Source organism: Mya arenaria, chromosome 17 (genome assembly GCF_026914265.1).
Source record: "Mya arenaria isolate MELC-2E11 chromosome 17, ASM2691426v1".
Lineage (NCBI taxonomy): Eukaryota > Metazoa > Mollusca > Bivalvia > Myida > Myidae > Mya > Mya arenaria.
Genome location: NC_069138.1, coordinates 40,330,412 through 40,344,125, shown reverse-complemented (window position 1 = coordinate 40,344,125; position 13,714 = coordinate 40,330,412). Strand labels below are relative to the sequence as shown.

The 13,714-nt window shown below is 34.4% G+C and overlaps 1 protein-coding gene across 1 annotated transcript; it reads right to left on the bottom strand.

Moving 5' to 3' along the window:
- Positions 1–8,592: 8,592 nt before the first annotated feature.
- Positions 8,593–12,074, bottom strand: LOC128224882 (uncharacterized). The gene is made up of 2 exons (XM_052934973.1): positions 10,996–12,074; positions 8,593–9,341 (listed from the first exon to the last, which is right to left on the bottom strand). Exons 1-2 carry the CDS (start codon positions 11,720–11,722, stop codon positions 8,986–8,988), a joined length of 1,083 nt encoding a protein of 360 aa, XP_052790933.1. The 5' UTR covers positions 11,723–12,074; the 3' UTR covers positions 8,593–8,985.
- Between the last annotated feature and the right edge of the window lie 1,640 nt (positions 12,075–13,714).

Below are 13,714 nucleotides of genomic sequence, written 5' to 3'. Positions count from 1 at the left end.
GAGAGATAACCTGGAACCAGGACATGGGAAGAGGGGAGACGAATCCGAGGCATGAGACCAGGAGCATTCTTGCTGTAATTGAATGTAAAAAGCCACTTTCTTAGACAAATATATGGGTTATGTAGATACCTACCCTAAGGAAAGGTAATTGTCCCAAATAACCTATGCTCATTGGTATAATAAAGTTATCTGAAAAACACCACATTAATTTGAACTTTCACGTAAAGCTCGTGACGTCATTTTAGTCGTCACATGCTTTACTTTGTAGTAATTTGGTTTGATGCAGCATGTAAATACTTAAGTAGAAAACAATTATTGTTATGCGCATATCTGATTGATATGTAAAGTCTCAACTTAACTCCGACAGTATTTCCACTCGGCATACAGCACGCACTTTTTTGCCATAAGATTAAATTTCTCTGTCGTATAACTAACTTCGTATAAATATGTATAAACATAACACATTTTTCATAGTTGTTAAGTGCCACTGAATAATAGTATAATACAGTTTGAACCCACAACCTTTTTGTCTGTTTGTTGGGTATATCTTGCTTTCTGTTTCACTTTTGTTTTTTTTTTGCTATTCTTGATTGCTCTTGTTGAAATGTTAATTTATGTTTACACTCTTTTTCACTGTCATTTTTTACTTGTTCTATCCAGGTAATGAGCTTATGGCGTGGCGGGCAGCAGTGGGGTTGTAAAATAGCTGTATGCAGCAAAAGTCTTCCAAATCTACTAGTTTATTTAAACCTATTCGACAATGCATTGACTTTGCATTTTTATTAATTCTGTTTGTTAAAATGTCCTTACACTATATAGTCAACTACGAATTGGCCCATGGAAGAAATGCACTTTTGAAACTCGCAACAATACTGTTCATTGATCAATATCACAGCTCATTGAATTCATACCCCCACAATAGATTATATTACTAACGGATTTATTCACGCCACTCGGTCAGATGTATTTATTAACGTGTCGTATAATTCTTATTCGTTCGGGTGATACTGAAACTAATCCTGGTCGACAAAAAGAAAAAGATGGGTGTCTTTCCATTTTACACCAAAATATTAGAAGCATTAGAAATAAATACAAATATATTAAGGACACTTTCTTAGATCACGATGTTTTATAGAGGGACAAAGTTAGATAATTATATCTCAGACGATTATTTATAATGAAAGGGTTATACCTATATGTTAAGAAAATTCTTTACCAACCATTCAAGTGGCTTCCTAGCTGATGTTTCACCGCACTTGTGCCTTAAGAGATTACTTGATTTAGAAAGATTATATCCGGAAACTGGTTCTTATTGCTTTTCTGTTTCTGTGATTCCAATTTAAGACCTTTGACAATCTTGCGTTCAATTATTCCAAGGAAGTTTTGAATAAAATTTCAATGCAATTTAAAGATAACGTTCGTAAGCATTTCATTCGATCTGAGCACTTGAAATACTGTTGCGCAGTTTATTTACATATAACGCATACTTGGCATAATGTCCCATTTACTTCCAACTTACTTGCTGATGATTTACTAAAGTGGAAGAAAATCTGCTTTAAGTATTTTGAATTGCTCAGCTTTAAACAGTTTCAAATTCATAAGAGCTCCAAAGTGCAGTTTGAATTGGACCAATCTCTGCTCACAAGATTTTCACAATACCTTCCTGCTTTTGTCATGAGTTGTTCAGGGATTTTCTACTGAAGTGTTCTCATTTTTTAGCAATGGTCCTGGTAACATTTATTCGTATCCTTATTTCTGACAATGAATATCGTCCATGTCTTCTGATTATGTCGATGGAAATATCAACATAAGTCAGAAGCTCATTATCTATGATAAAAATATTGATAATGAAAATCAACTCATATCAAAATGAAAGACTAATTAAACGCTCACGATGGCAGAACGCTTGTGTGACACATGTCTTATCTCCATAGCTGAAATATTTGTTGAGTTATATCCGTTTGTGATAGGGGCAACATTTGCAGCGGCGAGTAATTCCTCAGATTGTCAATTAGTATTTGTTTTCCTCTTCATGACTTTGCCCTCGTTCTTTGCTCTCATTCCTTGTAAGGAACTTTCAATAATTTGAAATAACCAATGAAAAATCTTTCAAATACGTAACTGTTACATGTATGAATTTTTAAACGGCAAATTACCTTACATAGAAAAAAACACTTGATGCTTTATTGGTATTAGCGTATACTACTTTTTTGTGGACACTTGTATGGCAGAAAGTGATGGACTACAGATACGTTAAGCACAGAGTTGTAAGTGTCTGTCATACCTCTATACAGAAAAATGTCATAATTATGATAGGTTAGTTTTGTTTGTTTGGCATACGTAAACGGACTATTTCCGAGCGATGGATGATGGTTTAATTAATTTAGCCTAGCAGTCCCAAATTGATGGCACAGCTGTCCAAAGAAAAATGCCATTTTGCATAATTTGATATGAACAGATTCAGTATATCAATTAAGACCTATTTCTCTCAAGTGTTAGAGCGATGGGCTGTAGAACAGTTCAGTAAAGTGATGCAAGTGCCCTCAACATTCAAACCCCGGGAAGATCGCCTTTTGCAGTCGCAGGGGCTACTGGAGGAGGAAACACCGATCAGCTTCATATAGATCTAGATTAATCATTAGACAGATAAATAGTATAAGACAATTATGATTTAGTGGATACTTATGGATTTATGAATTCATGATAACGAGGCAGCTGCTTACCGTAAACTAAAGTTGAATGTATCTTACCGTGTATTTAGTCTTTTCCTTACGTATGTTCGTTTTGTTTGTTATAGAAATATTTGTTAAACTCATTTTTGACTAATATCTTGAAGAGAAAAATGTCAGCAGAGCCAGTCATATCAAAATCTGAATGGTTGATGACTTTTGTAATCAGACAAGCAGATAGCGCGTATACATTTCCTAACTAATAGCATGAGGCTCAATTCATTTTGAAAATGAGATGTTTTGCAAGCTAAAACTACATACAACGTTTGAAAATAGCAGCATTGGGTTGATTGAAACTGTTTATTTACATCATTGAAAAGTGCAACTTTATCGAGATCTTATAACACTGGCTTAATTGGTGTTTTATTTCCAAATGTCATTAAGACATTTATGATGCTTACTTATTGATTATCAGTGTACGCAAATCTTTATGTTGACCTCTTATGCATCTCTTATTCAGAGTTCTCGATTTGACTCTCAAGGTATCCAATGTACAGTCTTGAGAATTCTGGACGCCTGGTGACCAATATTATTGTGATATCATTACAAAGGGTTTCACTTTTAGGGAAAAGATATATAAATAAATAACCGTGTAGTTATAACGAACACGCATTATTGGCCTTGAACTATTGCAAACTAGATCATTCCATGTCCGATTTAAGCTGAAATAAATAAAAAAATGCTTACTGCCATTCAAGTTTGGTTCATTTTAAAAACAAATAGAAATCGGTAATCAATCCTCTTTCAAATGATACCAAATGGGTCTGGGTCACCAGATATCAACATTGAATATTGTTTTTCGTTGATTGCAATAACAAGCTTACTTGTACTTCGGATACCTTAAGGCTAACCATATACGTGTACAACAAATCTTAATATTGAACTACTAGTATTAGGTTTCTCTTAATCAGAACGCTTCCAGGATAAATTATTGGTTTTGGGGTGACACAAGAATTTGTCCAAGGCTTTTTTACTTAGGTTTTCTCATTTTTTAATGGAACCAGTTATTCTTGTCCTTACTTTTGACAATGAAACGATGAAACAAGTACAAATAACCAATTAATAGAAACTTAACCTAACCCTAACCCTTACCCTAACCCTTTGCTACTGAGCTTATTTCTGTAGCTTTTCGCATAAATATTAACATTTGATTTATCAAAAATAAAGAGTGCTGTTTATAACTGCTAATTAACCATTAAAGAAATAATTTACAAAAACTGAATAACTTACTTCAACTTGACGCTCTAAAGATCGACTACATATAAAACTGTACTGTGTTGACATACTCATTAAGGTCGTTAGCTCGTCTTTTTTCGAAAAAAGTAGTTTGGTTATGCTATAGTACCGGTGTCGTCTATGTTGTGCAAAAAACTTTAACATTGACCATTACTCGATTACTGTTCAAATTATAAAAACGAAACTTGGTCCACATGCCATGCACATGTCTATGAAGGTTCTTAACCTGCGACCCCTGGATTCGTAGTCAAGGGTGTTACCACTAGACCACGGATACGCCACTCTGTATCAGACTTATCAGGTTGTATATAAGCAAATTACATGCTTCAGTACATGCTTGCCCCCCCCCCCGGGTTTTCACTTCTTACGCGTATATCATTGTTTTTTTATAATAATTGACCAGTCAGGTGTCATTCGAATAATCAATTGGTGAATAATATGTAAACATTGTGTAAATAAGTAATATTATTATCCAATTAATTTAGATGTGGATAAATGCAAATATAATGTATTAGTGTTAATAATGAATACAGGTATATGTCTTGTGTAGTTTGTATTGTTTGGTGAGAGCTTTTAATAAAAAGTTTATGATAGTGTTTAAACCTTATTTTAATCATGACTGCACATACGTCGCATTTCAGTAACCAGGTATTTTTATACTGCATATGTATAGCCTTATTCACATATCTTCTAAAACAACAAACATTTTTATGATGATTTTTTTTCAGCCGTAATTTATCCAGACAAAATTGTAACATATCCGTAAAAGTCATTACTTACAATGTTTTAAAGATAATATTAATGCAATTTTGAAGATAAAATCCTTGGTTTGAAAGATTGTAAACATTAACATCATTGTGGATATTGTCAAGTAAAAGTAAAAGATTAACACGTTACCTTGACCCCCCCCCCCCCCCTCCAGGACCGGCAGTCATATTGTAACACTTAAAGTTTCCTTGGAGACCATGTAGCTTAATCTTCAACTCTTCAAATTTAAGGACAAGTAGGAATTTTCTTGGCTTGTGGTGTGTGGCTTTAATGAACTTGTTTCGTCATTAAACTTTTCCAGAAGTTCGTTTTTCACTTGTTTCAGTTTCTCTTTAATTCCATCTTCCAGGCTCCGTGTTGGATTCTTTGTTTCTTCTTTTTATGCTTCAAGAGTTTGATGAAGTTGTTCACTTTCACTTAATACAGTCGTCAATAGGTGGTCTACATTTTTAGAATGTTTATTAAACATGTTGTCTAACCATTCAGTTTTGTTGGTAACAAGATCTTCAAATCTGCCCTGTGCATGATCGAAATTGTTCATTAATTGATCAACATGATTACCACTCTTTTTGAAAAAACTTTTTTTGAATGAAGCATTCACCAAATCCATATTCTTTTATTTCTGTTTCTGTTTTCAGAATTGGACCCTTTTCCCGTTGCATCGGTTTATTCAGTACAACATATTGTGACTTAACCATTTGTGTTACCTTGTTTGATAATGTATCTTAAATGTCCTTTCTATTTTCACTTATTGCCTGATGCATACTGCATTAATATTTGTGTGATGTTTTTGTTTTGATTTTGTGAGTTAAAACAGCGACAATATATCGCTAGTATTTTATATTATTGTTATAATTGTACAGAAAAGATATGAAATATAAGCGATATTTTGGCGCTGTTTTACTGTTAAATTTGTGCCCACGAAGCTTTTATTTTTTTAAATAAACTGTTTACAAATCGTATGATTTTTTTTTATTTACAGCGTTGAAGTCAAATAAGTTAAATATGATAATGCATTGCTTGTTTTTCTATTTTGCATCAACCCTAACCCTAAGCCTTTAACTTCAGAAGTGCCATAAGAAGTGGAACTCTTATTGTGCAATATTATCTTAAAATTTTCCTGTTAGTTGAAGAATTTCATACTTACATTTTACTAGGTGTCACGAATTTTATAATGACTTTCCTGCTTTCTTTATAGTAGTATCTAGATGTTCCCAGTATTTTTGTTATTTTTGAAGAAAGAATATTGTCCTAATTTCCGATAGCCTTGAAACTTGTATCAACATAAGTAAAATTCGGTTTATATAGATCTAGGTCGATGGCGAACACAGGAATTAGTTTCTTTAAGTCTGAAATAAAATATAAAATCGACCTTTTAACCACAAAGGAAAGCGTTCTGCAATAAAAATATTGTGGGTATTAAAGCGCTTTTTCAATAAATGCTTGACACAAGGGAACAAAACACAGACTGCAGCAACTACATTAATGGTTGTGTTGAATTAGACCGGGTAATGGTTGTAGTAACAGTTACACAGGTTATAATTGGTGCTGGGTAAGAAGATCATGAAGAATACATTCACTCTCATTCTCGTAGGCTAATAACCTGAGTGCACGATATATTTGGCTCTGCTTTACTTGTTATAATACGCAATGCTTGTGCATGACGTTGGTCGAGGAGCACAGGGGTTGGGGTCATGACGTGGTTGTCGGGGACGATGAAGAGGCCGAGTCTGCGATGGCATCTGGGCATACCCAGAAAAAGGAAGAGCTTCAGTAAGATAGGATTGAGAGCAGTGGCGGCTTTATGATTGTTGTTGTGTTATTGATGTAAGAAAATTGACATAAATAAGTATTGAAAAACAGGAATACAGCGTTTGACTGTACAAAGGTGTTTAATTCTCCAAATGAACATAAAACTGCATGTTTTAAGTGTATTTTTTAAAAGACGGGGTATGATTTCATTTCGAAAAATTACACACCAAAAACTTCTATTAAGGTCAATTACCATACAATTGATGCAAAAAAGCAGAATTGTTTTCAAGTATTTACCTTTGTTTATATGTTCAGGTGTTCTGGACGCACCTTGTGGGGATGCTGACTAAACTGGAGTAGCTGCCACCTGAGAGCAAATACAAAGTGTAGTGCGCATGTTTGCGCCATGCAGGGAACATCATGGGAGATAACTCTAGAAGAACTCAACTACTTTCTCGACAAAAGGTCAAGTACTAAGTCCTTGCTTATACCGGGGACGTGTATAGACTGCCCAAATCTGACAATTGTGTACATGTTCTGTGTTTGGATTTACATTAAAACAAACTTTAACCAATGCCATACGTGTTCTATCAAATTTTACGAGTGATCTTTCTTCAAGATAAATGAGACATATTGAAAATGTTGACATTACCTAATGCAGAATTATGATATGTGTTTTCTTTCACTTTCAAGAAGAACATTTTTGTGTCATGAGAAAGCAACATATAGATAGAGTGAGATGGTGGCGGCATCATCAAACCCTTAAGCAGATTTTAATTTAAGCATAAATGATTGAATCATGATGAAAGTTTGTGAGTGTTTGTGGGTATAACGTCTTGGTAAAGTTCGTATCACCCCAGTAGTTTGAGAGTTGTGCCCCTTTTACATTAAAAAGGTTTATATTTTGGAAAGACACTTACTGAAGTTCCTATTATCCAATATTGATGAAACTTGGTGACAGTTTGCGTAGGAAAAAATGAGTTGATCAAGTTTGATTGTGTGTTTATCATCTTCGTAACTTCAGAGTAATGTCACTTTTACATCAAAAAGTAGGTTTATGTCTTATGCAAACACTAACTTGATTTTTTTTTAATTAATCATGTTGAGACTTGGTGACAGTTTTCTCAGTCAAATTTGGTTGAGGAGCGATTCAGTAACTCAAGTTGTGTCCCCTTTTCTATTAAATATATTTGCTTGAAGATACTAGTTAGGCAAATAATAGGGAAGCAATGAGTTTATAATTAAGACCAAAATATATTCAATGCCTAAGTTACACTTGAATGGCACTGTCGTTAGACAATGTGCTTGTTATTTTATATTGCTGGTATGTTGTTTTTTTCATTGAAAAAATAGAACACCAGTTTGTATTCTATATTGTACACCCGTTAAGTAAAAAGTACTTAAAATAATCCACTTGATAGAATGTAAAGAATTTGATTGTACAAAAGTTCAGTCTGTTGTTAATAGCTGCAGATGCTAGCAATGGAAATAAACCATAAAAATACAGAAGCTGAAAGACTTACTTCTTCCTGACGCTCAAACGATTAATAAAAATGTACGTAAATATATACTTTTGTAGATTGTTAGGTAATCTGTTTTAAGAACAGGTATCGTCGTCGATTATGTGCAATATCTTAAACAATGAACACATCTCCAATACTCTTCAAGATATATATAACGAAACTTGGCACATATATGCACATATGTATAGCAAGGTACATAACTCTGACCTTAATAAGTACTGAGTAATGCCTCTTGTTCGACTGAAAATATAAAAAGAGACTAGCATTGGCTCTCTTGTTTTTTAGGGTAATACTGGGCTTATATATTGGAAACGATGAACTAAGAATGCTATACATTTATCCTGGATTTGACTGCAATTACACCATCGTTGTAAGGTAGTTCCTTTTGGTATGAAATATAAGTGTTATCACAGAAAACCTACCTTGCTCAATATACAGACTTTGATAACTGGGTTAAGTAACTACCGGTACACAAACAATAGCTGTTCAGGTATAAATCTCATGAAAGCATCGATTGGTGCACATTACACCCAAATGACACACAATGATTCAATATATTTATTATACTTATATGCACTTTCATAATTACCATTATTGTGCCTGTATCAGAAGTTCGGCTGCTATTAATTCGGCTAGTAAGATGTATATAAACGGAGTATATACATCAGTGCATATTGAACATCACTCGTTTTTCACCCCTTACACGTAATGCATAGTATGTATCAATAATTCACTAATCTCCAGCTGTCAATCAAATATTCAAATGACGAATAATATGGTTATATTGTGTACATAAAAATATCATTATCCAATGGATTAATTAAACATTTTCACCAAACAATCTGAACGAGATGCAATGGTCGCCTTGGCAACCAGTCAGTTACGTAAGACAATCAAATGAAGGTACAATATGAGTGTTCAACACCTTTTTGCATCTACATGCAGGGATGCTCATATGTAGTCATTCTAGATGTGGATCAGAACTCCACTAAATGTTGTTCTATAAGGGTATATGTCATGTGTTGAACAAAAGCATCAGTTCCAGCAGACATATATTTTACATAGAAATTGCTGCCGGTCTGATCTCCGCTAGCAAGTGTGCAAACTTCGGAATAGCCTGACAGACTCAAGCAAACATGTGCAACTTTGGAAGTATTACATTCAACAGTAAAGAGAAACAAGTACATGCCACTGATAGGTGCCGTGAATATTCCTGTGGACGAATTAAAGTTGGACGATCCATCATACCTATCACTATAAAAAAATAACCTGGTGAGCTTTGGTACAGATAGTAGTGTCTTTGTAAGTCTTGCAGAGAAACCAACATGGTGACCTGAAAAATGATTAACGTTTCCATGTATTAGTTGGATCATGAATAATATTTTATGCGTTGTATAGTGGGTCTTACTTTGTTAGAGATTTTACTGAAAGGTTCATTTGAATTTGAATCGTTATTACATAATTTTTATAATGACCGCGTTTCAGACATATATCAGTATATCAGCAATTGTTGGTTTTAAATAATGTTAAAAATTGCCAAAATGGGTCACTTTGAGGTTAAAGCTGCACTCTCACAGCTTGACCGTTTTGACATTTTTTTTTCCTTTTCGTCTTTAAATGAGCCAATTTTTGCGTGCATGAATAAATACCAGTGATATAAAAAGGCTGATTAAAGATTAGATCGCAGTTTTTCATATGTATGGTCTAAAATTGATGTTTTATGACTAAAAGCGTTACTAACACTTTAAGCATATTGGAATTTTCGGCCGTTTTTCGAACAATTAAGATCTGTTTTTTTTATTTATCTTATATGACTGAATTGGGGGCACTAATGCCAAAATAAGAGATATGAGAGTGTAGCTTTCAAGTGACATTTTAGTGTTGCTAGATATCAGTTTTCTAAAATACTTAGCTTGAACTTATGGCGTAACATGTGGTTCAAGTGTTGAACTATTTTGTATTTATAACGATAAGCTATAAACAATATTCTGTTTTGTTCTGTTATGTTAAAATATGACAACAGTGACACGGCAAAAGCACCTGCTACGGATTATATCACTATTAATAGAAGCAAAAGTTCTCGCACTTGATAAGACGGTATTTGTGAACCGATTCGTAAGATTTTTATATCGATACTTCATACAATATCTCGTGAAATTGATATTTTGAAAATGAAATAAGAAATTCAATATTGTGTCTTAAAATGAAAACCTAAAAAATGTAACGATGCTTCTTGAACTGGTATATCAGCTAAGATGGTCTCATTCCAACTTCTTGCAATATTCAAATGAAAGCGTTTTTTTTAAGAAACTTTACTACGTAATGCATACGTTTGCATTGTGTTAATATCTGTACTATTTATACTATGACGCAGGTATATTCGATTGTGAGGAAGTCCATTTTAGAAAAGTTCTGGTAAACGATAATAGCTGCATTTCAGAAAAACAGGGAAATGCTTGACATGGACCTAAAGGGCACAAGTCTACCGATGTATCTTAACTTGAAATGTTTTAAAAAGATTTTTTTTAGATATGGTCAAATTTGACTTGAAGATTAGGCCTTTGATCTGTTTATCGTAAAGATACATGATTAAGCGGTTTCTTCAAAAACGCATATATTTAGCAAGCTTATTCCTTCGTATACGGTGCGGAATGCATTTTTACTATGCTTTATATCATACCCATCGATTCCGATGAACCTTTAAAGAAATAACACGATTTAAATTGGATAACATGTCTGACTTCTCGAAAACCGGTTATTTCTCTGAATACGGCTTTCGCGAAAGTGTTTGTCTATCCAAAGCATTCAAAGCAAATTGATGTATGTGACCTTTTTATATTTGTTATGTATAAAATTATATTATTCTTTTCACCATCTCTGATACTGCCACATATGGCTCTATATTGAAAACTAAATAACTAATGATTGTAAATATTAATTAACTATATTGTGAAATGAATAATATGAAATGAAAGTAAGCAAGTTACTTGTCATTCTTCCCTCAATCGAAGATAGACGTAACTCTAATCCGCTTTTTTCGTCAGTAAGATTTTTGAAGATTTCGTTTTTCATTTGTTTCAAAGTCTCTTTCAGTCCATCTTCCAGGCTTTGGGTTGAGTTCTTTGTATATTCTGTGTATGCTTCCACCGTTTGATGACGTTGTTCACTTTCACTTAGTACGGTCTCAGTAAGACTATCTAGCTGACTCTTCAATAGGGAATTTTGGGACGTGAGACGTGACTCTAATCCGCTTGTTTCGTCAGTAAGGTTTTTGAAGATTTCGTTTTTCAGTTGTTTCAAAGTCTCTTTCAGTCCATCTTTCAGGCTTTGTGCTGAGTTCTTTGTATCTTCTGTGTATGCTTCAACCGTTTGATGAAGTTGTTCACTTTCACTTAGTACGGTCTCAATTAGGATGTCAACCTTTTCAGACTGAATATTGAACCTGTTGTCTAACCTATCAGTTTTGTTGCTAAAAAGATCTTCAAACCTTCTCTGTGCATTTTCGAAATTTTCTGTTAGTTGATTAAAATGTTCTTGACTTTTATTGAATACTTTCGTCATGAAATTTTCAGCATTTTCCTTCTGCGCCTGAAACTCGTCTTGAACAGCAGCTGTTTGGTTTGTGAAACGTTCATCATAGTTTTTCTTTGTGTTATTAAATGCTTTATTCATCAAGTTCATATGCTCTTTTATTTCCGTTTTTGTTTTCAGCATTGCGACCTTTTCCCGCTTTATTCAGTGCAACATGTTGTGATTTTACCATCTGTGTTACCGTGTTTGATATCGTATCTTTAATGTCCTTTCTAATTTCACCCATGCTGGGTTCATATTGCTTTAATGTCTGTGATTTTGTTCAACTCTTCTGACAATCTTGTGTTTAATCCTTCCATGGAGGTTTTGAATTGTACTTCAAGGTCATCAATTCTTTTCTCATTGGAAAGAACTTTGAACAAAACATTCGTTAGCATTTCGTTTGCTCTGGTACCTCGATATAAAATTGCAAAGTTCATTAACATGACACAAAGCGCGAAACAATATTCCATTTTGTCAGCTATTGGCAACTTGCAGGCGGAAGGCCTTACTGAGATAAAATAAAGACTGATGGTGCATTATATAGGTTCTTATGTGATTTCAAAGTGGATACTTCTGTTGTCATCAGTTTCTTATTCTTAATTGCATTGAAATAATTTCTTCCATTTGGAGTGAAGCTCTCTGTTAGTAAGATTTTCTCAAAATCTTCCGGTTAGTATCAAGAATTTCATAATTACATTTTACTGAGGTGTCATGAATTTCAAAAGGACTTTCCTGCTTTCTTTTGAATATCTAGATGTTCCCGGTATTTTCTTGTCGTTTTTTTTAAGTAGAAAATTGTCCCGATTTGTGATACCCTCGAAACTGGTTTCAACATAAGTAGTTGTCGGTATGCACGGGTAAACACGGAAATAAGCTTTTCAATTCGCAAGAAGTTATAAAATCGACGTTTTTACCGTTTTGGAAAGCGTTTTCTTTGCTTTCTACTATGCAATAAAAATCTTGCGGATAAGTTAAAACGCTATTACAATATATGCACGCTATATATTGCACGATAAGCTTGACATTATGGAACAAAACTGACTGCGGCCACTACGTTCATGATTGCATTTCATAAGTCCGAACATTGGGTGCTGTAACTGTTACCAAGTTAATAATTGACACTCAGGGGCCGTAATCACAAAACGTCTTGAATTAGGCAAAACAATACAAAGTTAAAAACTCCTTCAGTTTAATTCATTGAATTCTCACAGTGTTTTATTTAAAGCTTAAGCATATAATTAAGCAAGAAAAGGATCCAAATAGATCCAAATAATGAATGCATATGAATACATTTGATGAAAAATAGATGGCATTTAACATATTCGTTGGTAAAATTTCACTAAGAGAAAATTCACAGAGAATATAGTCCCAGGTGAGTAGATCATGAAGATTAGACTCACTCACAGGCGAATAACCGGAGTAGATTGCACGAAAGATTTGGCCTTAATTTGCTTATAAGCGCCTAGCTCAAACATTTCGAAAGCTCTTAAGTGTAACACGCTTAAGTAGCTTATTTCGTTAAGCCAAATTGCATACATTATTTTGATTTTGATAAAAAAAGATGTCCAAAAACACTTAAATTTGTAAATTTTACACAAATTATACCAAACCATAAATAGTCAACTTAGCTTAGTCTGAATTAAGATGTTTGGAGGAGAAAGGGCCTGTACTTATATCTATATATAGCATAATGTGTTTTGCAAGACCTATATGTATGAGTAGTATAACGGCTGTAAACATGGAGTAACTAAAACGCGCATGGTGAGCCATAAGTACTCGTTACTGCCACACAAATTATACATCTCTTACTTATGCACAAGTCAATTGTAACCACGCCCCCCCCCCCCCCAGGTCCGGGGAATAGCGGGTACTTTGACTTTCGGCCCAGCCAACCCCGGGTAAAATCCCCGGCCTGCGGGGATGAACAGATGGTAAAATCACCGCCAAATGCCTCTGCACCCAAGGGACCCTAGGTGAGGCCCAATCCCCGCTATATTTTTGCGAAGACTAAACCACCGCATTCACCCGGCACTGCGGGGCCACCTGGAAGGTACAAACACGGCCCTTTTACCCGGCTATCCTCGGTATAAACCCCGGACCTGGGGGGGGGGGGGGGGCGTGGTTACAATTGAC